Source organism: Setaria viridis, chromosome 7, assembly GCF_005286985.2.
Source record: "Setaria viridis chromosome 7, Setaria_viridis_v4.0, whole genome shotgun sequence".
NCBI classification, from domain to species: Eukaryota; Viridiplantae; Streptophyta; class Magnoliopsida; order Poales; family Poaceae; genus Setaria; species Setaria viridis.
In genome coordinates this window covers 11,259,627-11,285,531 of record NC_048269.2, presented here as the reverse complement: position 1 = coordinate 11,285,531, position 25,905 = coordinate 11,259,627, and the positions used below count along the sequence as shown (strand labels likewise).

General features: G+C 43.2%; 3 protein-coding genes and 2 pseudogenes across 3 annotated transcripts; all 5 read left to right on the top strand.

The window, feature by feature from the left end:
• The first annotated feature begins 2,843 nt into the window (after window positions 1-2,843).
• On the top strand, window positions 2,844-5,430 carry LOC140223428 (uncharacterized; annotated as a pseudogene).
• Window positions 5,431-6,706: 1,276 nt separating this feature from the next.
• Window positions 6,707-10,951, top strand: LOC140223427 (uncharacterized; annotated as a pseudogene).
• Window positions 10,952-11,015: 64 nt separating this feature from the next.
• Window positions 11,016-13,666, top strand: LOC117862749 (G-type lectin S-receptor-like serine/threonine-protein kinase LECRK4). Its single transcript, XM_034746258.2, has one exon. The coding sequence runs from the start codon at window positions 11,101-11,103 to the stop codon at window positions 13,540-13,542; it is 2,442 nt and encodes an 813-aa protein (XP_034602149.1). The 5' UTR covers window positions 11,016-11,100; the 3' UTR covers window positions 13,543-13,666.
• A 2,764-nt stretch (window positions 13,667-16,430) lies between these two features.
• Window positions 16,431-19,231, top strand: LOC117865019 (G-type lectin S-receptor-like serine/threonine-protein kinase LECRK4). The gene has a single exon (XM_034749096.2). It carries the CDS (start codon window positions 16,719-16,721, stop codon window positions 19,119-19,121), a length of 2,403 nt encoding a protein of 800 aa, XP_034604987.1. The 5' UTR covers window positions 16,431-16,718; the 3' UTR covers window positions 19,122-19,231.
• Window positions 19,232-21,709: 2,478 nt separating this feature from the next.
• LOC117865018 (G-type lectin S-receptor-like serine/threonine-protein kinase LECRK4) lies at window positions 21,710-24,742 on the top strand. Its single transcript, XM_034749095.2, has one exon. It carries the CDS (start codon window positions 22,014-22,016, stop codon window positions 24,417-24,419), a length of 2,406 nt encoding a protein of 801 aa, XP_034604986.1. The 5' UTR covers window positions 21,710-22,013; the 3' UTR covers window positions 24,420-24,742.
• Window positions 24,743-25,905: the final 1,163 nt, after the last annotated feature.

The following is a 25,905-nucleotide window of genomic DNA, read 5'->3' as shown; positions in this document are numbered from 1 at the left end:
GCTTCCCTGAGTGTCAAGAGAGTTGAAATGAACCAGCCCAAGGTGTATTTATAGGCCAAGGCAAGAAACTAGCCGTTGCCTTCACATGCACAGAAAATCCCATCACCAACTGATTCAGTGATGGTCCCAAGTGAGCACCGTATCAATCGGTTATTACTGACACATCATCGACTAATTCGGCCACAGTAACAATCATTGAGGCCTCAAATAATTTCAAAAACTTCCAGAGCCGATTTTAAGCCTATCGCAAGCGGAGCCGATCACACCAACTCATTCGGTGGGGCACAAAGGCACCCACCGAATCAATCGGTCGACACAGTCACACACAGGCAATGCTGGCGCAACCACTACTCATCAACTTATACGCTGAGGGCCCTCTATAGCCTCGAATCAATCTATGATCCTGTCCATCCCTCTGCACACACACACTGCAGTCACCGATTCGGTGACACTCAGTAGTGGTCATCGAATCAGTCGGTGACACCCTACTTTGCATATTCAATGTGTGTATCTCATCCAATTCAACTTCTTTGGAGTTCCACCACTTCTTCATATCCATGGGCTTCAACTAAGCTTACTAGTGCCTTGTTTCACAAATGTGCATCCACTCAACTCAAGTACTCACCTAGGTCAAGCTACTACTCTTTGCCCCCCTTATAGTATGGCCCAAGGAAAATAAAAGACATATACTAATTCAAGTATCTCTCAACGCCAAACGACACTTGGAACTAGCTTGTCCTTAGTCTTCTCGCTTATCCTTTGAACCTATACAATTTCACTCACATGATTGTGGCCAAGACTACCATGAAAACCCATCATTGCACTAACTTAATGAATACCGTTGTAAAACACATGTTAGTCGCAATGATCATGTTTTCATTAATCGCCAAAATTGAATTAGGAACCTAGATGCTCTTTCAGACCCAATGGACAATCCGAAGAGGAGGGCCAAGTCAAATGACCCAGGATGGAAATGTGCATTTTGGCCTACTAAATGTGGCTGCCTTTTTTTTCTTTTCAGATTCATTCAAAGAAACGGAATCGACTTATTGAGCATCAGCAGGTAAATGATTTGGTGTATGTCCAATATAACAACAAGATTGAAGCCAGATTTCATCAGGTTCGTCGTGAGGGCAGGAATGCCAATCCTTTGATCCTTGAAGGATTCCAGTGGGAAAGTGAGTGGGTCGGCAAGAATGCTACTGTTGGGGCCAATGTCGAAGAGGCCACTGGCACATCAAGCACACTCCAAGGACGCAACCTTCCAAGGAGAGCTCTCGTGACAACTGTATGTTTATTCGGTCTCATGTTGACAGAAATGCTATGTCAAATGATGTCCAAGATTCTTCTGCTGCTTCTGCTGAAAGAAGCCCCAACAATACAAAAAGCCAAGAGGAAGAAGTCTTTGTGTGTGATGACGAGGATGTGGAAGATGACTATAAGGCCTGCAAGCCGACGATATTCATGGATCAGATGATGGAAACATTGACGCTGAAAGGAAGATGGATGCCTTTGTCTTAGATGATGAGTGATACGTTGACAACAATGACAGAAACATAGAGTTGGACTTTGAGATGGTGCAGTGCCAGCGGTTTACCTTTTGTTCAGCTATCAGCTTGTTGCTGTTAGAAACACCTAGTTGATTTGCTATTGTTAACTAGACAATTACACATTTAACGCAGAACTAGTAGTGCACTAACTATATGCGTACTATGTTATGTCAGGCTATCTGTGGTTAAGCCTGCTGGCCTATGCCCTTCACAGTGACAATATGAATGATGGTAAAGGAATGTATGGTGTTAAAATTCATTTGTATCAACTATTGGATACAGCCAACAATATTATCTCTTACAATGTGACGACATATGTTGAATTCCTAGTCAAAAGTGCGATTATATGTTTTCACCGTCTAATTGTCGCCTAGGCGAGCGCATAGGCACCTAGCCGTCCAGACCACTTGGGCTCGCCAGTCGCCACGACTCGCCGCAAAGCCCTAACAACTATGCTATAAGTCGAGCAAGGAGTAGTCACACAAACAAGGATCCATGCTCGTGGAGCAGCCAACTACCATGATTGACTAGTTCAAAGCTGCCTACTATTACACCACATGCCGATGACCCATCCATTGTCAAGTCAAGTCAACGAAGACTCAAAAAAACAAGAGATGCATAAGTTTGCCATCGGATGCAAGAACTGAGGGCCAAATTAAATCAAACGAACCATGTCACCTCTCCTCCTCTTGTTCTTGCTCCTGCTGCTGTCCTCTACTTCTCTTCAAGCTCAACAGAAAACAACCTTAGGCTCCTCCAGGACACCTGAAGGGCCTCGCAGCTTTTGGCTCTCGCCATCCGGCGACTTCACGTTCGGCTTCCGGTTCATCGAGGGTAATGCCTCCTCCTATCTGCTTGCTATCTGGTTCAGAAAGACCAGTGATAAGACGGTTGTTTAGTATGCCAAGACTAATGATCCAAATCCAGCCCTGGTACAAGTTTCATCCGGTTCCCAGCTCCTTCTCAACTCAAATGGGGCGCTCTCGCTCCAGGATTCCACTGGAACAGAGGTATGGAATCCGCAAGTTGTAGGTGCAGTATACGCTGCCATGCTCGATGCTGGAAATTTTGTGCTGCTTGCTGCAGATGGCTCTACCAAATAGGGGAGCTTCAAAAAACCCTGCAGATACCATCGTGCCTACTCAGGTGCTCACTCCAGGAATGAAGCTCCGCAGCCGAATCATCCCCACAGACTACTCCAATGGTCGGTTCCTCCTTAACCTGTAAAGTATTGGTGTTTTTCTTAATACCGTTGTTGTACCCTCCGGTAACCTGTATGACTACTACCGGTCCATGGCTGGGAACACCACAAAGCTGGTGTTCAATGCGACTGGCATGGTATACATCACCTTGGATAACGGAACACAGATCAGTGTGACATCTGGGGTCACCGGTTCCATGTTAGACTACTATCATCGTGCTACACTTGACCCAAATGGTGTGTTCAGGCAATATCGGTGCCTGAAGAAGGTCAGCAACCTGAGTAGTCAAGCATGGTCAGTGGTAGTGGACTTCAAGCCCCCCAATATCTCTGACGCACAACTGACAAATGATGGAAGCGGCATTTGTGGGTTTAAGAGTTACTGCACGTTCAATGGCACAAACAACCAGAGTATTTGCCTGTGCCCAGAGCAGTACTCGTTCATTGATGAGGAGACGAAGTATAAAGCAGGCCCGTCGAAGGCCAAGAGCGAGGTGGGCAACCGAGCACGGCCTCAGAAATGATGGGCTCCTAAATTTTAACAGCCCAACTGCACAAGCCTGGTACTGAATCGTCTGGGACACAAACTCATGAACTCGCGAGTCCTGTTCTGCATCCGACACATTCCGCCGCGGCAACAGAATCGTCGTAGACCCTTCCGCTTCTCCCGTCACAAACTCGAGGGCAGGAGGGCACCGTCAGCAGTTCGTATTCCTCATCCTCTGAACGTTTCCTTGATCCCGCTCCCATTCCCGTCGGCAGGAGGGCGCACCGCGGCAGGCAGGCGGCAGGTCAGTTTTGTAATGCAATCCAATTTCCATCGGTTCCTGACTTCCTGTCTTCCTAAATTGAATCTAAACAAAACTGCTATTTCTTGCACATGTACATGTGCTATTTGATTTAATTCAAATATTTTTGTTTGGTTTATGGAACAGATGTTGGTATCCTATGTCTACTATAAGAATTAGAAAGTATGAATCTAGTGCTGAAAAGCGTAAGAAGAAACAAAGACCAGAAGCTTTTGCTCAATCACAAAAGGGTGCACTTGATAGATTTGTTGTCAGAGAAACTCCAGAAGCTAATGTTGGTGAAGGTCGTGGTCATGGTGATGATGCAATAGAGGTTGAGACTCCTAAATTACAGAAGCTAATGTTGATGAAGGCCACGGTAATACAGGCAAAGAAGAACCTAATGTTGATGAAGGCCACGGTAATACAGGCAAAGAAGAACATGATGGCGATGGCGATGGAGGTAACGAGGCTAATATTGCCGATGGCGATAGAGGTAATGATGCTAATATTGGCGCTGGCATTGATAATTCTTTCCAGCCTGATATCTTTGATCCAAGAACTTGGGATGCACTCGATCCTAAAATGATCGATATTTTGCTGGAAAAGGGTCCTAAAAGAGACTTGTCCATTGAGCATGGTCCTAGAGACAAGTTCTCCAGAAGATTTTCAGCACTATCGTATAGTAGAGTTCTCTCGAATGGAGAAAAGTGTGAGAGAGAATGGCTTGTGTATAGCAAAGAACTTGACAAGGTATTTTGTTTTTGCTGCAAATTATTGAGGAAGGGCCTTGTGAGAGGTCAGTTAGCAAACAAGGGGTCCAATGACTGGTCTCATCTTAGCCATAGGTTTAAGGAGCACGAAATTAGTAGAGAACATGTCACAAATATGACCTCATGATATGACTTCCGTCTCAGGTTGGAGAAGAATCAAACAATTGATAATGTTGCCCAGCGAGAACTTGAAAAGGAAAGGGAGCATTGGAGAAAAGTTTTGCTCAGGATTCTTTTGATTGTAAAATTTCTCGCATAACATAATATAGCATTTCGTGGTAGTAATAGCAAGTTGTATCAAGACAACAATGGCAATTTCTTAGGATTGGTTCAGATATTGGCTGAATTTGACCCAGTTATAAAAGAGCACATTGACCGCATCACCAATGAAAAAATCCGTGATCACTATCTTGGTCCTTCCATCCAAAATGAGTTAATAAATTTGTTAGCTTCTGCAATTAGGTCTGCAATTTTTGCAAAGGTAAAAGAAGCAAAGTACTTCTCAGTTATACTTGCCTGTACTCCTGATGCAAGCCACCAAGAGCAGATGTCTTTGATAATAATGTATGTTGATACATCTTCAGGTTCCGTTTGCATCGAAGAATCCTTCTTAGATTTTTTGGATGTGAATGATACCATGGGCAAGGATTATTTGATATTCTATTAGAGGAATTGAAAAATCTTGATCTTGATGTAGACAATTTGAGAGGATAGGGATATGATAATGGATCAAATATGAAAGGGAAAATATAGGGGTACACAAGAAAGTATTGGATATAAATCCAAGATCTTTTTATTCAGCTTGTGGTTATCATAGTATGAATTTGATACTTTGTGATATGGCAAAGTCTTGTCGAAAAGGAATAGAATTTTTTGGAGTTATCCAACGCATGTATACAACAATTGCTAATTCTACAAAAAGGTGGAAAATTCTAAAAGATAACATATCAGGATTGACTCTTAAATCATTGTCAGCTACTCGTTGGGAGAGTCATCTTGAAAGTGTTAAGGCTATAAGGTTTCAGATCCCAGAATTAAGAGAGGCTTTACAACAGGTGGCTGAAACTGATGATGACCCACTGAAAAGTAGTGAAGCTAATGTAACAACTCTACCTTAATTAGGTGTAGTTAAACCTAAGAAAGTCATTAGTCACTAAGCACAGGAAGTGAAATGTCCAATTTGCCCCTAAAAAGCTCTTTTTGGAGTTAAATAGGAAACTTGAGATTTTATATACAAACTTGGAATTTTGTCCAAATAGAAGTTGTAAACCTTTTGATTTCAAACAACTTTTATTAATAACACTTTAGCTAATTTGGAGTAGGAGAAGGTCAAAAACAAAAATCAAATCAGGAGTACACCAAAATCCTACAAATGACGTAAGTCCTGGAATTCATGTTTTTCCTCAACTTTGTTAAAACTTTGCAACCTAAACTCGAGTCAGACCCCTAATAGAAGTTGTAGTTCTGTGAGTGTGTTAAAACTTTGTTATACTGACTCAAGTCTAATTCACAACCAAACATGTTCAAAAGCTTGGTCAAAGTCACTTAAAATAGTCAAACCAATGCAAATGCATTTCTGCGCTAAGTCTGGAAGAACGTCCAAAGCGCAAATCTTGACGAGCCCATTCCTCCTAAAAGTTGAACTAAACTCAAGAAAAGTCCTGAATAGAAGTTGAAGTTCTAAGACCAACGAACAATTCCTTCAATAACACTCTTGCCTAATTCAAATCCCAAACCCCTCAAAAGTTGCACCGAAACTGGCCAAAATCCCTGAAAACAGTCCAGTTCCTGATTTTGCCCGGGTCCAAGACGAACGCGTTCTATCGATGTTTGGAGCTTCTTAACTTGAAATCCATTTAGTTTTTGGGTGAAATCCTTTTGTAAGACTTTGAGCTGGACATTAGGGCTACATGTTTTGCTTTTGGAGTTTCATGAGTCCTTTTGAAAAGTTTTGAGCAAAAGGCCCCCAAAACCTGGCCCTTTTGGCCTGCCCGAGGCGCACCCCGCCCAGCGTGCGCCCAGAACGCGCCCGCACGTTCGCCCGTGCACCACCCGCCGTGTGGCCTCTGCTCACCGGCAGCTCGCCGCCGGCCAACCCCCAGCCCAGACTTGACAGGACGGCGAGCTCCGGCTACCCAATCAAGCGGCACGCCTATCTCTCCCACTTGCGCTCAATCTCCTCCACCCAACCGCGCGCCAAGCTCCGCCCCTCCGCTTGCGCCATGCCGCCGCTGCCCGCTGGCTCCACGCCTCCACCTAATGCGCCACCACGACATCGACTCGACGGTGCCTGGCTCGTCAATCCCTCCACCCCAAAGCCGCTACTCCGCGCCCCAAATCGCCCGCGTCCAGTGAGTCGAAGATCCTATCCCAAAGCTTCCGCGCCCATCACCAATGGCGTCCGCCCAATCCCCATACACCAGCCACACCACCGGCACCCCTCCGATCTTATCCACCCACGCCCGGAGCCTCGCCTCACTCCCCTGCTCCCTCCCCGTGGCTATAAATAGCACCAATGCGCCGCCCGAAGCTCCCCACACCCAAGCTCGCCTCTGCTCTGCTTTCTGCTTCACGCCGCCGAGCCACCTCCTGTGTAGTACCCATCTCCACCACTCCCCGCGCCTCGCCATCTCCACCACCAGCTCTGCCACCACCACGCGCTCCTACCCGAGTAGCTTGTTGCCCTCCCGAAGCCCCGCTGTCACCGAAACTCCGCTGGGACTCCGCCACCGAAGCCGCTCCCCGTCCCCAAGCCATTCCGCCTCTGCCGAGCTCCCTCCGATGCCCCAACCGCCGCCAATCGCTTCCCGGTGAGCTCCCGCACCTCCCCCACCTATTCTTGTTCTTGCCCTCAATTAACCCCGGGACTCGCCGCAATCAAGTCGAGCTCGCCGCCGGCCGCCGCAAGGGCCTCCCTACGTCTCCCACCTTTTTCTAGGGGCTTTAGCGCAAGAACTAAAGACCCCTACGCAATTAAACCATAGACATAAGTGTTAGATTGTAAGTTTGTTTAGGTTAATTGTTTTAAATCGACAGAAAATAGATTACAATTTGTAAATGCACCATAAATCATAGAAAACTCAAAAAAATGCCAAATAAATTTTGTTGGGCTCAGTGAACTGTCTAGTTTCATATTAAAAATGATCTAGCACATGTTACTGTTAGAAATATAGTTTTATGTTTTATTTCTTGCTTAGGCCTTTAAAATCATAGTAAATCAAAGAAAAATGCTAAAAAGATAAATCCAACTCTGTGGTGTATGTTTCTGAGTATGGAGGCTTGGAAAAATAGTTAAGACCATGGAGCAGTACTTTAAATCACTATTTTAACCCTATCTTTGAAATCTAAGGCTAAATCCTTCTTCTTGCATAAGTAATGGAATGTGCCAGAGAAAAATGTGAAACCACTTGGAGTACCCTGGTTTTGAGGATTAGTTCTTAGGAAAAATACGAAACACTAAAAGTAACTTGTTGAGGCACGCCTTTCTATTTGAAGAAAGATAAATAGAAGATAAATGTGAGAAATAGTTGTCCTTCACTAAAAATCATGAAAATTCACCAAAGTCTAACACACCTTCAATCCACTGTTAAAGTTTAACCCTCAGAATCACTGTAGGTTTTGGGATAAAAATGGTGAAGTACATGCTAACCTTGGTTAATAAAATAATTTTAATTATTTTTGTACTAATCCAATGGATCCCAAATTTTTACAATAACTTATTGATGAGATAAGCAAGATGCTGCTAATTTCTCAGTGTCATATGTTACTGGCTGGTTGTGGAAACAAATTTTGGATGAGAAATCGGTTTAAATGAATAAAGAAATAAACTTAATTGGTAATTTTTGGAAGAGGTACATAAAAGCATTCAGAAATAAATGACTTTCCAACTGAACCCCAAACAGTCCTAAAAGCGACCCCCACCTTCCTTGTGAAGTCTAAGTTGTGAAATATATAACACAATCACCATCAAAGTCAACCCCGAGTTTTAAACCACAACACATCTTACTTCATGAAGATAATGAAAGTTTAGGACCTTGTTTAGGTGAATGTGGTTGAAATGCAACTTTCATTTCAGCAATAAGTCATGTATTACATCCTTCATATGAAAGCATGGAAAATTTGAACTTTCTGCATGTGCATGTCGTGTAGAAGCTAATATCGCCGACGGAACCTACGAGCTCCACCCTACGCTGGAAGAGGAACCCGCCGCAAAGCTACATCACGCGGAAGTTGAGCCCGAGCTAGATCAAGACCCCAAAGATCCGCTAACTTTCTCTGAACCTGAAGGCAAGCCCCGGTGCATGCTTACCTATTTTTTAAATTATGCAATATGTTGATGCTTATGATTGTGCATTTACATTTATAGGAGTTTAATGACACCTTAGATGCATTACCTTAGTACCTTGATCTGAACACTAGTTGTTAAAGTCAAGTAGTTGTTGTGCTAAATAGGATTCGGTAAAAGTCGAGTGATTGCCTGTCACTCACGAGTTATAGGAGTTGTTGTTTACTCATACTACCACTATAAGGATGACGGATGGGACCGGGAATGGTTCCAATGTGGTGGTTTGCCCCGTCTGTCTAGTAATGAACTTGCTAAGGTCGAAACATGTCGGCATTCATGATCAAGTGTTTGAAAGTACTAATCTCATACCTAGTATGGGATAGGGAAGCCTAGTACCTGATTGAACTAGGGCATGTCTTATATTCCTGTTGTCCTTGGAACGTCGTTCCCATGGTGCATCATGTGGGTGCAAGTGTGGTCACAGTACGGCAGAGGCTAGGACTATGGAGCATTGCATGCCAAAGGAAGTTTGGACCTGGCACGTGCCTAAGGGATCGATGGGGACGGGTGACAAGTGAAGCAACCCTTCGTGGTGCTCGGATGTCGTGGAATTAGGTTCACCATGCATGGTTAATAAATTCAAATCAATTCTTCTGCCCCTCACAGTTTGGGACTGCTTGATCGCTATTCTGCACTGAGTAAAGATGGAACATGATGGTGATATTAATCTTGATGCTTGTCCTTTAATTGTTTGGAAACTATGTTTGCTTAGTATAAGTTTCTAATCTAGACTGGTTAATGAACTTAGAACTTGAGCTAAAGTATTGAAAGTAAGGACCAACTTTAGGCGCTTTTGGCAAAAACAAACCCACAGCCAAAAAGCCTTGCATGTCTAGGAGTCGGTGAAGTAGTTATCACCTATGGGGTCAGTCTTGCTGAATACTAGTTGCTCAGCCTTGCTTGTGGCTATGTTTTAAGGTAGTGCTGAGTTCGAGGAAATGGTTGCTAGTTTGACTTGGCCGACCCAACTCCCTCCAGGTTGGTCGGTCGAGTGGAAACCGTCCTCGGACAGCGTGGATCATTGAAATGGATATCATGGTAGGCTTCACCATGGTATTGTGTATCGTTGCGTAGCTTCCGCTTGTTTTACTTCTTCGTTGTTTACAACCTTGCAAACTCTGCTTGAAATTTCATAAACTCTGATGTAATAAATTGTTGAACTATGTTAATGTGATGGAAATGTTGTAATCTCTGTGCCCACTTATCTTCATGTGAGTAATGCTTCTCGATCTTGAGTAAGTGGTTTATCGGATAAAATCCGACAGAAGACCGAGTTGACTTGCTTAAAGTGCATGCTCGCGTGTCAGGCGACTTAAGTGCATTTTAGTCAGGTTAATTTGGATGATTCCGTCAAAGCTAAATCGCTAGCGGAAAATGAACTTGGTAGCTTTGAGTTTTTAGTGGCAATAATCATCTGGTATGAAATATTATCTGTTGTTAATTTGATCAACAAGCAGCTACAATCAAAAGATATGCTTATTGATATTGCAATTGAGTATGTACAGGGACTAATTAGCTTTTTTAAGAAGTATAGAGAAATTAGCTTTTCGAAAGCATTGGAAGCTGCAAAAGAAATTGCAATGGAGATGGATATTCACCCAGAGTTCACTTCCAAGCGCAAAATCAAAAGAAAAAGATATTTTGATGAGGCCGCGGATGATGCATCAAATGTTTCACAATCTGAGGAGGAGTCATTTTGGGTCAATTATTTTACATATGTTATTGATCAAGCTAGAGTTTCACTCACCAAGAGATTTGAACAATATCAAGGGTATGAAAAGACTTTTAGTTTCTTGTTTACTTCAGATAGGCTGCGATCCTTGGATGATAATAATTTGATGGCTCCTTATGTCAATCTTGAGAACGCACTTAAGAGTGGAGAACATAAAGACATTGATGGTCAAGAATTGTTTGCAAAATTCACTGTCATCCAAGATTTACTTAAATAATCTATGGATTCTCTTGATATTTTGAAGTTTTTGAAAAAGCGCCCCTTTTATCCCAATACACTTATCGCATATAGAATTTTGTTAACCATTCCTATAACCGTCACAACTGCAGAAAGGAGCTTTTCTAAACTCAAGTTGTTGAAATCTTATTTGTGTTCTACTATGACACAAGAAAGACTCAATGGATTAGCGACAATAGCACTTGAAATTGATGTCTTGGACAAGAGGAGCAATTTGGAACACTTCCAACACGAGTTGGAACACTTCCAAACTTCAATAAAAAGTCTAGCAAAGAGTACTCACACAGACAAGGACCCATGCTCGTGGAGCAGCCAACTGCCATGATTTACCAGTTCAAAGCTGCCTACTGTTACACCACGTGATGGTTCCGATGACCCATCGATTGTCAAGCCAAGTCAACGAAGACTCCGAAAACCAAGAGATGCATAAGTTTGCCATCAGATGTAAGAACTGAGAGCCAAATCAAACGAACCATGGCACCTCTCCTCCTCTTGTCCTTGCTCCTGCTGCTGTCCTCTACTTCCCTTCAAGCTCAACAGAACATAACCTTAGGCTCCTCCTTGACACCTGAAGGGCCTAGCAGCTTTTGGCTCTCGCCGTCTGGCGACTTCGCGTTCGGCTTCCGGCCCATCGAGGGTAACACCTCCTCCTATCTGCTTGCTGTCTGGTTCGACAAGACCAGTGATAAGACGGTGGTTTGGTATGCCAAGACCAATGATCCAGATCCAGCGCTGGTACATGTTTCATCCGGTTCCCAGCTCCTGCTCAACTCAAATGGGGCGCTCTCGCTCCAGGATCCCACTGGAACAGAGGTATGGAATCCGAGAGTTGTGGGTGCAGTATACGCTGCCATGCTCAATACCGGAAACTTCGTACTGGCTGCTGCAGATGGCTCTACCAAGTGGGGGACCTTCAATAACCCAGCAGATACCATCCTGCCTACTCAGGTGCTCACTCCAGGAATGAAGCTCCGCAGCCGAATCATCCCCACAGACTACTCCAGTGGCCGGTTTCTCCTTGACCTGCAAAGTATTGGTGTTTTTCTTTATACCGTTGCTGTACCCTCCGGTAACCTGTATGACTACTACTGGTCCATGGCTGGGAACACCACAAAGCTGGTGTTCAATGCGACTGGCATGGTATACATCATCTTGGATAACGGGACACAGATCAGTGTGACATCTGGGGTCACCGGTTCCATGTTAGACTACTATCATCGTGCTACACTTGACCCAGATGGTGTGTTCAGGCAATATCGGTGCCCGAAGAAGTTCAGCAACCTGAGTAGTCAACCATGGTCAGTAGTGGACTTCAAGCCCCCAAATATCTGTGACTCACAACTGACAAATGATGGAAGCGGCATTTGTGGGTTTAACAGTTACTGCACGTTCAATGGCACAAACAACCAGAGTATTTGCCTGTGCCCAGAGCAGTACTCGTTTATTGATGAGGAGAGGAAGTATAAAGGCTGCAAACCTGACTTCCAGCCACAAAGTTGTGACTTGGATGAAGCAGCTGCCAGTATGCAGTTTAAGATGATACCGATGAACAATGTGGATTGGCCTCTAGCTGACCATGAGGAGTACAGCCCCATAACTAAGGATCGGTGCCAGCAACTCTGTCTGGCAGATTGTTTTTGTCCCGTTGCTGTCTTCCGTGACCAAGATAATACATGTTGGAAGAAGAAGATGCCTTTGTCAAATGGCAAGATGGGAGATAATGTGGAGAGGACACTTTTCATCAAGGTACTAAGGAACACTTCTAATCTCAAGCCACAGCTTAACCCCTCTCCTTCTGCAACTACAGCAAACAAAACGAAGGGAATTTTGGGCGCTGTAATTAGCGGTATTACAGGTATTGTATTTGTTCTAATTGTTGTCACTCTTTATGTGCGAAGGAGGAAGTATCAAGATATAGCTGAAGAATTTGATGTTGATCAATTGTCGGGCATGCCAATGAGGTTTTCTTATGAAAAGTTGAGAGAATGCACCAGAGACTTCAGTCAAAAGATCGGGGAAGGTGGATTTGGTTCAGTTTTTGAAGGGAAATTGAATGAAGACAGAGTCGCAGTGAAATGCTTGGAAAGTGCTAGACAAGGGAAGAAAGAATTCTTGGCAGAGGTGGAGACGATTGGTAGCATTGAGCACATCAATCTTGTTAGACTGTTAGGATTCTGTGTAGAGAAAGCACATAGAATTCTAGTATATGAATATATGCCTAGAAGTTCCCTTGATCAGTGGATCTATTACCGCCACAATAATGCCCCTCTTGATTGGGGCACCAGGTGTAGGATCATTCTGGATATTGCCAAGGGACTATGTTATCTTCACGAGGAGTGTCGACGGAAAATTGCTCATTTGGACGTCAAACCACAAAATATTTTGTTAGACGAGAACTTCAATGCTAAATTGGCAGATTTTGGATTATCCAAGCTCATTGACAGGGATCAAAGCCAAGTAGTGACTGTGATGAGAGGCACACCTGGGTATATGGCACCTGAATGGTTAACGTCGCAGATCACTGAAAAAGTTGATATCTACAGCTTTGGAGTTGTTGTCATGGAAGTAATATGTGGAAGAAAAAACATCGACAATTCTGAGCCTGAGGAAAGCATCTATCTGATCAATTTGTTACGAGAAAAGGCTCAAAAGAACCTGCTGATTGATATGATTGACAAGCAATGTGATGATATGGTCCTGCACAAGGATGAAGTTATTCAGATGATGAGGCTTGGAATGTGGTGCTTACAAAATGATAGCAGCCGAAGGCCATCAATGTCAACGGTAGTTAAGGTACTGGAAGGTACAATGACTGTAGAAACTTGCATGGATTACAATTTCTTCAGTGCATATCTAGTACTGTCTGTTCAAGGTAATCAATCAGCATATTCAGCTCCACCGCCAGCATCAGTCTAATCTGTTCCAAGATGAAATGCGTCGGTAATGAGCTGAAGGAACATCCATATTGTACACTTTGGCTATATAACTGGTTTGTACTTTATCTGATTTGTAATTTGGAAGTACGTTTGATTTGGCATCATCAGAAGAATAATTTTCAAGCAAATTGCTGTTACATTTTTCAGTGAAGCTGTAAACTCTCTACATCTGGAGATAAAGGGTAGTGCAGTTTCATTTTCCATAATTTATGCAAATCTGCATTGCAGATAAATAGTTAGTGAAAAAACATTTATGTAAATCTGCATTGGAGCTGTATGGTAACGGTATAGAACTGTACTTACACGAGCAATATGTAACCCAATAGTATAGAACTGCTTCCTTGTCGCTGGCATGTCCTCCTAGGACCTATCCGCAAGCATCTCCTCCGTGGATCAAGGACAGGAGCAAAACGAGCACGAGACACTCAAGCATCTCCTGCTCCTCCCCTTTGGCCCTGAGCAGCTCTGCCATGCATGGCCATCACCTCCATGAGTCCATGACCCTCTCCATGGGCCAGAGCGATGGCTGGCAGGATCACGGCCAGGTCCAAGCGTGCAAAGCCACTCCTTCGATGCTGAGAAGCCAGCGAGGCCACCGCTATGTGCTGCCAGACGACATCTTCGTTATCATCCTCCTCCTCTTCCTCCACATCTGGGCCTTCCTCCCGGAGCGCCCACACGCACAGCAGCTGAAGACTGCGATGGGGAACAAAACAAATGGAAGACCCACGAGAACACTATCTGCTGCGTGGTAGATGAGGTGAACGGGGTGTAGCCACGTGGCATCTGATTTTTTTTAATATTCCTCGGATATCTCCTGGAATACTTTTGGATTTTATCTCCCAAAACTATTAAAAAAGGATCACTTCATCCACGGTTAATTTTTGTAATTAAAATAGAAGTTAAATCATATGATGGCATTATTCTCTATGTTGTAAAGCATATGCTGTTATTCGTTCATTGAAACATAGTACAAACCTATACTCTCACACACACATACATCACCACACGTGTGCATACACGGTCCTATGAACGTCTATAGGAAAATGGGCCAGTTGTTTTGATATTGACGTATTTACCACAGGCGTATCATGTCGATTGGCATGACACCTACCACGAAAAAAATAGTTGGATTAGTGAGACACACAACATTTGATCCTCATCGGACGGGCGCAACTACCTCCCCAAAACACAAAAACATAACTTAGTTCTCCATTTTTATACAACCACCATGCGATTTTTCATATTATTATACAAGCTCTTTTACAGTGCATTTAAAGTACCATCAGGTACCATGAGGTACTTGGAGATACAAGCTCTTTACAGTGCTTTAATTTTTAAATTATAAAAAAATAAATTAAATTGATTGTTGGTCCTACCATTTTGGCTACTTGGTCCCACCAAATTGGTACTTATGTACTTCATGGTACTTCCTTTGTTTCCAAGGTTCGATTTCTAATAGACAGCTCTCTTATTTTTTTTCAAGCACTCTAAAATCTCTCTTATACTCGTGGTTCCGAATGCTCTACATATCTACAAACAGTCATTATGATCTATGAAATAAAATCATTGTTTGGGATATGATGCCATCACCCATACATCGCATAATTTCAACTAAAAGTGTTACTTTCACAGGGAAGGTACCAAATGCCCCTAGAGATACTATTTACTTTTATTTATTAGTAGTTAAAGGGGTAATAAACTTAATTAAAAGAATAGGAGGTTAACTAGACAAACAAGAAACTTCGAGGCAAATAATTTGTATTCTTTTTCTTCCAAAATAAAATATTAAAATTTAGATTTATAGTTGAAGCAAAACCTAAAATCATTATTTCAAAATTCTGGTCCTGTGTATCTGAAAATTTTAGAAAACACTTCGATTTTTCAATTTAGTTATATTAATCATCATAAAAGTTCATCTAATATCAAAACCTCTGTATAAAAGGTTCACTTTAAATTAAAGCCCACTTATTTCTTTAGTGAGAAAACGTATTGCTTACTGATGATGCAAAAGTAGCTCTGCATCGATCTAACATTACCAAGTTAAATTGGTGAAACATATACATAGGAGGATCCACCATTACAAAAAGAATATGGAGTGCATAATAAGACTGTAAGAGAGGAACTACAGTATCTATCTAAGTTTAGGAAAAGGAAAAGAGAAATCATAGCTACATTTTAGTTAATAAAAAAGCATGGGTCCATAAGAATCGATTAGGATTCAATAATACGTGGCTCGTACAAACCCCAGCACCAACAAGGCCACCCAGCTGGATCACTCGCAAGTCACAATAAGTCAATGCTCCACAAGTAATTAACAAACGACAAATTATCAATCTTCAGACACATGCCTTATAAAGACAGCATATGTTCAAAGAAAATTCAGAAAACAATGCATTCACTGCTCATAAATTTAACAAACGACAAATTATCAGTCTTCAAACACATGCCTTATAAAGACAGCATATGTTCAAAGAAAATTCAGAAAACAATGTATTCACAGAAACTTCTAGAAAGCATTTCTCGGAAACGAAAAACATAATAGAAATATCCAGGAAATTGGGCAAAAGTAACCAAATTTTTCTCTTGTAGAATTTCAACCTCCTCGTTCCAATCTGATCGCTAGTACTCTAGGGAATAGGTAAATCAGAAACTTCCCATGACCCTCATGATATAATCTTATACTAATTTCAGCTGGCTTGACTGCTAGTCTGGTAGTAACTATTAAGTAGTTACCATTAGTCTTCTTCTGAAAAACTGCAGAATAATAACTGGTCGCATCCAGGGAATAGGTAAGAATTTGGGACCTTATGTACAAATAGTCATTGTGCACTTGCCTTCACGCAACCGTCAATGTAACCACAAGAAAAATCTGTCTTCACTACTGTTGAACTCGCAAGCATGTGAAAAAAAATCCAGCTTGACCGTAAAAGGAGCACCATAGAACGCATGCAAACTTCCAAAACCAAATCCCATGCATCTGGAGCAGCCAACTGTCACGATTGACTGGTTCAAAGATGCTTACTGTTACCCCTCGTGAAGGTTACTGATGACCCATCAACTGTCAGGTCAAGTCAACGAAGACTCATTGATGCCACAGGATATATAAGTTGCCATCAGAAGCAAGAAATGGCAGCCAAACCATAATAATAATCAATGGCGCCTCTCCTCCTCTTGCCCTTCCTCCTGCTACTGTCCTCACCATATGTGCAAGCTCAACAGAAAATCACCTTGGGCTCCTCCTTAACACCCCAAGGGCCTAACAGCTTTTGGCTCTCCTCTTATGGTGACTTTGCCTTCGGCTTCCGGCCCATCGAGGGCAACACCTCCTCCTACTTGCTCACCGTCTGGTTCAACAAGATCAGTGACAAGACAGTGGCATGGTATGCCAGGACCGCTGATCCAGATTCATCACTGGTACAAGTTTCATCCGGTTCATGCCTCCAGCTCACCTCCAATGGAGCTCTCTCACTCCAGGACCCTACTGGCACAGAGGTATGGAATCCCCAAGTTGTGGGTGCAGCCTACGCTGCCATGCTCGATACTGGAAACTTCATACTGGCTGCAGCAGATGGCTCTACCAAGTGGGGGACCTTCGATAACCCAGCAGATACCATTCTGCTCACTCAGGTGCTCACCCCTGAAACCAAGCTCCACAGCCGGATCATTGCCACAGACTACTCCAATGGCCGGTTCCACCTTAACCTGCAAAATAATGGTGTTTTCTTCTATGCTGTTGCTGTGCCATCCAGTCCTCAACATGAATATAATTGGTCCATGCCTGGGAACACCACAAATTTGGTATTCAATGTGACTGGCATGATATACATCACCTTGGATAATGGAACACAAATAAAAATCACATCTGGGAAGATCAGCTCCACAGCGGACTACTACCATCGTGCCACACTTGATCCAGATGGTGTTTTCCGGCAATATATGTATCCCAAGAAGTTCAGCAACCTGTACACTCAGGCATGGTCAGTAGTCGACTTCAAAGCTACAAATAAATATGTCCCAAGAAGGTCAGCAGCAGAGACACAGGTCAGCAGTGGAACGTGCGGTTTCAACAGTTACAGCAATGTGGATGTCTTAAACAACCAGACTACCTGCGTGTGCCTCCCACAGTACTCATTTATTGGTGAGAGTAAAGGCTGCAAGCCTGATTTCCAGCCACAAAGTTGTGACTTCGATGAAGCAGGTGCCACAGAGCAGTTTAAGTTCGTAACAATGAGCAATGTGGATTGGCCTCAATGTGACTATGAGCAGCACGACAACATACCTAACGACCAGTGCCAGCAGCTCTGCCTGACGGATTGTTTATGTGCTGTTGCTGTGTTTCGTGATAGTGACAATACATGTTGGAAGAAGAAGATGCCTTTAACAAATAACGTTGTAGGGGATACTGTGCAGAGGACAGTTTACATCAAGGTACCAAAGAACAACAGTCAACAACCTGAGCTTCTTGATTCCAACAGATGGAAGAAAGATAAGAAGCACTGGATCCTTGGAAGTTCATTGTTTCTAGGAAGCTCTGTCTTGCTGAACATTGTCCTGATCTCTGTTATACTCTTCGGTACTTACTGTACTATCACCATAAAGGAAATCCCATCCGTGCAGTCGTCAAACAATGTAGGATTGCCCCTGAAAGCCTTCAATTATGCTGAGCTTGAGAAGGCAACCAGCGGATTCCAGGAGGTACTTGGCACTGGTGCCTCTGGTATTGTGTACAAGGGCCAGTTACAAGATGATCTCGGCACTTACATTGCGGTTAAGAAAATTGACAAGCTTGAGCATGAAACAGAGAAAGAGTTCACCGTTGAAGTCCAGACAATTGGACGGACGCACCACAAGAACTTGGTTAGGTTGCTAGGATTCTGCAATGAAGGAAAAGAAAGACTATTGGTGTATGAATTCATGACCAATGGATCACTCAATCAATTCCTATTTGGTGATGTCAGGCTTGAGTGGAACCTTCGAGCTCAGCTTGCTCTTGGAGTGGCAAGGGGGTTGCTATACTTACATGAGGAATGCAGCACACAGATTATCCATTGTGACATAAAGCCCCAGAACATCCTTCTCGATGGCAACTTCACAGCAAAGATCTCAGACTTCGGCTTAGCCAAACTCCTCCGAACTAACCAGACACAAACAATTACAGGGATCCGGGGTACCCGAGGATACGTTGCCCCTGAGTGGTTCAAGAGCACTGGTATCACTGCAAAGGTGGATGTTTACAGCTTTGGTGTCATCCTTTTGGAGCTCATCTGTTGTCGACGAAATGTTGAGTCTGAGATGGCAGAAGAGGATAAAAAAATCCTGACGTACTGGACAAATGACTGTTATAGGTGCGGCAGAGTTGATTTTCTGGTTGACGGTGATGACGAAGCAATTTTCGATTTGAAGAAGGTAGAAAGGTATGTGGCTGTGGCATTGTGGTGTCTCCAGGAGGACCCTACTATGAGACCTACAATGCTGAAGGTGACACAAATGCTTGATGGAGCAGCTGCTATCCCCACTCCTCCTGATTCTTCTTCCTTTGTCCAATCACTTCCATAGTGTCCGGCATCCCTCCTGCACATTGTAACATTAATATGTGTATGAACCAACATAGAGGTGTAAGAAAATGGATATGGCTATATACTGAATGATATTTTGTTAGGGGAATATATACTGAATGTTATTAACACTATGGCCACTTTACAGCAGTACTGTTTAAGCTGATTATTATTGTGTGAACAGTACCTGCGTTCGGCAGCAATGGGCTATAGATAATGTTAGGAAGGCTTTAGCATTGCAATTAAGAATATTTATTTCCATAAAATTAGTTTTGCGTAGTAAATTGGACCTTTTCCGATAAATAAATGAGACACACAAATAACTTTTTGCCCATTTTGGCCTGTAAATACTTAATGATAACTATTGTTGCATGTTTAAGCTAGCTTTGATCCCACCAGCTGCTGAAATAAGCTGGCGTGTTCACAAATTAAACCAGCCACCTAAAGGGACTCATAGCTGTTTATTAAAGCATTAGGAACAATGGTACCCTAGCACTCATATGTCTAGCTGGAAAAAAAAGTTGAATCCTAATCATCCATAAGTGCAGATGTGTATATGTAACCAAACATCTTTTACATTAGAAATTGGAAAATGGCATGTATTTCGTGAAGGACTAAATATAACAAATTAAAGTCATGACAAACAAATGGAAAAAATATTATATATGGGAAATGCATCAATAAAATCGAGTGACGATTGCTACTATGTTTGAGTACGTCTGGAATCATGGCAGGTAGTTTTGCCACTATATGCATTTACGGGTAAAAGTTTATGATATCAGTCTACCCCCACTAGCAGTGCGAGGCGTGTGCTGGTGAATAATCGAAATTGAATGCCTTCGAATTGTACCTTCAAATTAGTGAAAGAGATTCATGGCAACAGAAAATTACAGGAAAATGCGCGGGTGGATGCACCATGAGCATATCTGGGGAGTTCTGAAGTAGATACAAACGCATTGCAATGAAATACCCCCTAATCCAAACAAACGGGCCCTAAGTGCAATCGCAGATTTCGGACACCATGATTGGCAATCACTAGCAGCAGATTACACAGAAAAAGACGGTGCTACGCTTAGGCATTCCACAAAACAAATCTGGAACCAATTTAAACCAATCAAAATTGAGTGGCATTGGCACCAAGCGGGGCACTTGACCTTGACGGGGAGAACCATCAGCGTCGACACGGAGGTGAAGTCGGATGCGGAGACCCCTGGCAGCGGCTGGCTGAAGCGGGCGAGGCGGAACCGTCCGGGGAGAGAGACCACACCGGCAGCCGCTTGGCGGAGTGGAAGCGGTCAAGCGGAAGGCGTGGCCTGCGCCCTGCGGTGGGATTTTCTCTCCCCTTTTTCCCCCTGGGGATGTGTCTACGGGACCCACCTGTCAGTGTCACTTCAATTTTTTTTCAGCAGCCAGATGAACAATCAAATAATGCCTTCTTCTAGTACTTTCCGCTCACTTGTTCCTTCATGCCAGCGAGCCACGTGGAAAAAACTCGGCCAAATGCAAGTCCACTTTTTTAGTGGAAGACATGTCACATGCAATCGGGGCTGTCGAAATCTCCATTTCAGATTGAGGTGCAATTTGAAGTCTCGGAGGATCCACCATCAGCATTCAAAAAAAGATAAAACATTTCTCCAGGCGAATCCACGTCATCATCACCACATGGTTAGCCAAAAAAAAAAAAATGAAGCGCCTAGAAGAGGAACTACGATCAACCCGAGGTTTGACGAAAAATAGAGATGAGCAACAAATGTAGGATGACGAGGAACCACAACCAACCAAAGCTAGAATGAAAAAAATCGAACACATACTATATCTGTAGCTACATTTTGGTAAAAACGTGTACCCAAATTTGCATCGAAGACGACTAAAATTCAGGTAGCTTTAACATACACCAATATCCACAACTGAGCTAAACAGACTCCATAGCCTAAGATTAGGATAGGCTTCATTCAGCCGCTGTTGGCAGAAGCAGAACCACTGAAAACCACTCTTCTGATGGTACAACGTGTTGACTAGGCAACGCGGGGTGCTGGTACAAGTTCCTTTCAGCTGCCAGCGCGTTAATCCTGCCGGGCCGGCCGGCCAGCTAGATCACAAGAACCATGAAAAATGAACGTCCCAGTCAATGTCTGACAAGTAATTGTGGACTCCATTTATTCCTGCTCATAAACAACAATGAAAACTATCAGTCTTCAATAAATGTCTTATTATGTTCTACAGAAAATTCACAAAACAGCTAATTCACGGAAACGTCCAATAAACTTTTGTCGCAATGAAACACATAATAAAAATATCCAGGAAACTGGCCAAAAGTAACCAAACATTCCTCTTGAATAATTTCAACCTCCTTGTTCCAATCTGATCACCAGTCTAAGTGAAATAAGGCACGTAGCATGATCCCACATGTATAATCTCGTACTAAATTCAGCTGGCTTGACTGGTAGTAAGTAGTGACCATGACTATACTTCTGAAAAACTTACGAATAACTGGAAGTATCTAGGCGAGAGAAGAACTTGGGACCTGCCTTCACGCAACCGTCAGTACAACCCTACGAAATATATGTCTTCTCTTCTGTAGAACTTGCAGGCATGTGAAAAGTTTGGCTCAGAAGAGGAGCACCTTGGAACACTTCCAACACGTTGGAACACTTTCAAACTTCAATAATGTAGTCACTATAAGTCTAGCAAAGAGTAGTCACACAGACAAGGACCCATGCTCGTGGAGCAGCCAACTGCCATGATTGACCAGTTCAAAGCTGCCTACTGTTACACCACATGATGGTTCCGATGACCCATCGATTGTCAAGCCAAGTCAACGAAGACTCCGAAAACCAAGAGATGCATAAGTTTGCCGTCAGATGTAAGAACTGAGAGCCAAATCAAACGAACCATGGCACCTCTCCTCCTCTTGTCCTTGCTCCTGCTGCTGTCCTCTACTTCCCTTCAAGCTCAACAGAACATAACCTTAGGCTCCTCCTTGACACCTGAAGGGCCTAGCAGCTTTTGGCTCTCGCCGTCTGGCGACTTCGCGTTCGGCTTCCGGCCCATCGAGGGTAACACCTCCTCCTATCTGCTTGCTGTCTGGTTCGACAAGACCAGTGATAAGACGGTGGTTTGGTATGCCAAGACCAATGATCCAGATCCAGTGCTGGTACATGTTTCATCCGGTTCCCAGCTCCTGCTCAACTCAAATGGGGCGCTCTCGCTCCAGGATCCCACTGGAACAGAGGTATGGAATCCGAGAGTTGTGGGTGCAGTATACGCTGCCATGCTCAATACCGGAAACTTCGTACTGGCTGCTGCAGATGGCTCTACCAAGTGGGGGACCTTCAATAACCCAGCAGATACCATCCTGCCTACTCAGGTGCTCACTCCAGGAATGAAGCTCCGCAGCCGAATCATCCCCACAGACTACTCCAATGGCCGGTTCCTCCTTGACCTGCAAAGTATTGGTGTTTTTCTTTATACCGTTGCTGTACCCTCCGGTAAGATGTATGACTACTACTGGTCCATGGCTGGGAACACCACAAAGCTGGTGTTCAATGCGACTGGCATGGTATACATCACCTTGGATAACGGAACACAGATCAGTGTGACATCTGGGGTCACCGGTTCCATGTTAGACTACTATCATCGTGCTACACTTGACCCAGATGGTGTGTTCAGGCAATATCGGTGCCCGAAGAAGGTCAGCAACCTGAGTAGTCAAGCATGGTCAGTAGTGGACTTCAAGCCCCCAAATATCTGTGACGCACAACTGACAAATGATGGAAGCGGCATTTGTGGGTTTAACAGTTACTGCACATTCAATGGCAGAAACAACCAGAGTATTTGCCTGTGCCCAGAGCAGTATTCGTTTATTGATGAGGAGAGGAAGTATAAAGGCTGCAAACCTGACTTCCAGCCACAAAGTTGTGACTTGGATGAAGCAGCTGCCAGTATGCAGTTTAAGTTGATACCGATGAACAGTGTGGATTGGCCTCTAGCTGACTATGAGGAGTACAGCCCCATAACTAAGGATCAGTGCCAGCAACTCTGTCTGACAGATTGTTTCTGTGCCGTTGCTGTCTTCCATGACCAAGATAATACATGTTGGAAGAAGAAGATGCCTTTGTCAAATGGCAAGATGGGAGATAATGTGGAGAGGACACTTTTCGTCAAGGTACGGAAGAACAACAGTACACAAGCTGAGCTTGTTGGTTCCAACAAATGGAAGGAAGACAAGAAGAACTGGATCCTTGGAAGTTCGTTGTTTTTGGGAAGCTCTGTCCTAGTTAACATTCTGCTGACCTCTGTTATACTTTTTGGTACTTATTGTACTATCACCGTAAAGGAAATCCCATCTCTGCAGTCATCAAACAATATAGGATTGCCCTTGAAAGCCTTCGCTTATGCTGAGCTTGAGAAGGCAACCAGCGGATTCCAGGAGGTACTCGGCACTGGTGCCTCTGGTATTGTGTACAAGGGCCAGTTACAAGATGATCTCGGCACTTACATTGCGGTTAAGAAAATTGACAAGCTTGAGCATGAAACAGAGAAAGAGTTCACCGTTGAAGTCCAGACAATTGGACGGACGCACCACAAGAACTTGGTTAGGTTGCTAGGATTCTGCAATGAAGGAAAAGAAAGACTATTGGTGTATGAATTCATGACCAATGGATCACTCAATCAATTCCTATTTGGTGATGTCAGGCTTGAGTGGAACCTTCGAGCTCAGCTTGCTCTTGGAGTGGCAAGGGGGCTGCTATACTTACATGAGGAATGCAGCACACAGATTATCCATTGTGACATAAAGCCCCAGAACATCCTTCTCGATGGCAACTTCACAGCAAAGATCTCAGACTTTGGCTTAGCCAAACTTCTCCGAACAAACCAGACACAAACAAATACAGGTATCCGGGGCACCCGAGGATACGTAGCCCCTGAGTGGTTCAAGAGCATTGGCATCACTGCCAAGGTGGATGTTTACAGTTTTGGGGTCATCCTGTTGGAGCTCATCTGTTGCCGGCGGAATGTTGAGTTGGAGGCTGAAGAAGATCAAAAAATACTGACTGACTGGGCAAATGACTGTTATAGGTGCGGCAGGGTTGATTTTCTGGTGGAGGGTGATGATGAAGCAATTCTCAATTTGATGAAGGTGGAAAGGTTTGTGGCAGTGGCATTGTGGTGCCTCCAGGAGGACCCAACAATGAGACCTACAATGCTCAAAGTGACACAAATGCTTGACGAAGCAGCTGCAGTCCCCACAGTCCCCACTCCTCCTGATCCTTCTTCATTTGTCAGTTCACTTCCATAGTGTTACTCCAGCATATTTTAAGATTATTATATGTATGAACCAACATAATGGTGTTGGAAATTAGATATGGTTACCTACTGAAGCAAAAGCTATATTGTGGAAGTTATGGCCGCTAATACCGTCTCTAGCAATGGGCCACAGATGTTATGAAGGCTTCATCTCTCCAGCAAGAATATCAGTTTCCTAAAATAAATTGTTTTCCTAGGATAAAAATAGTTGTATGTGGTATCTCATCTATTGGTTAGTTTGGTTACTACTATGTGATTCTATCCATAATTTTTAGAAGAGTCTACTTGAAGCAGTGAAGCCTATTGCAGCTGTTATCACTTGGCCTCAGAACTTCACCATGGCTACGGCAGAGCCTAAACAACAGTAAGATGAGGGTAAGGGTCTTATCGTCAATCATCTGATCCGAACCAGCCATGCATATAACACTGAAGTACAATGAAATTTTGAGCTGAAGTGTATATTTCAGCCTCGAAATCGACATGGGAAACAAAACACCAACATAGTTTAAGCATAAATTAGAACAAGTTCTATGTTTCTTTCTCAATATCTGTTCTGCACATGATCTTTTCACTGAAATAAACATGGTACGGTTGAATATTTCACCCAGTAAGAAAGAAAATCTTAGGAATCGAATGACAGTAAAAACAAAAGACCCATTCTTGCAAGCTTAGAGTTTAGAAGTTTGAGCACTAGTGTCCTAAGTCTATAGGAGGTTTCTTTTTTTCACGAATTCAGTCTATAAGAAGTTAACTTGGCAGTTTAAGAAGCCAAGGTTCAATGGAAAATTGATCTTACAACATGACCAAAACCTTTTCAGTACCAGTTATACATGGTTGTGCAAGTCTCAAGTAGTATAAGGATGCTAGTCACTAGGACAATCCCATGGCTCATCTCAAATGATGATTCTAGCACTGTAGCACATTCTTCCCATTGCTTCTTCCAGAGATTAATATTGAGAGTTTGAGACCATACTAGTTTTACATTGAAGAAATGAAAACAACATTGTGGAGCAGCTCCATTCAACCACATTTCATTCTCAAGCCTTGATTACATCAAAATTTTCTCCGCGCACAATATACCCTTTTTCACTATAATAACAAACAATCTTAATAACAGTAGCAGGAAGGTCCCCTAACACACCCAAACATACGAACTGGATATTAAAAGCATGTTTGCAGCAAGGTCTCATGGTGATTACATCGCGTGTTTCTTATACCTACCAAATTAAGTATGGTGCCAGAAGTATGTAACACCTTACAAGTTACACTAATAGAAGTTTCCATTCAATAAAGGCACACAAGTGGTAGTCCAATTCTGCAATGAACGACCCAAAGCCTTGTCAAAAGGCAGGATCCGTATAGTAAAACATGTTATCGTTAAGAAAATTACTCAAAAAAATTCATGTTGAGAAAAATAATGGTTTCTTCAAAATTTTTGTATGGTACCATTATAATGTTTCATTTCACGGGAACAAGAA

Bases quoted from the DNA above. Each gene is read 5' to 3' on its own strand.
- LOC117862749 (XM_034746258.2), top strand. From the start codon at position 11,101: ATGGCACCTCTCCTCCTCTTGTCCTTGCTCCTGCTGCTGTCCTCTACT.
- LOC117865019 (XM_034749096.2), top strand. From the start codon at position 16,719: ATGGCGCCTCTCCTCCTCTTGCCCTTCCTCCTGCTACTGTCCTCACCA.
- LOC117865018 (XM_034749095.2), top strand. From the start codon at position 22,014: ATGGCACCTCTCCTCCTCTTGTCCTTGCTCCTGCTGCTGTCCTCTACT.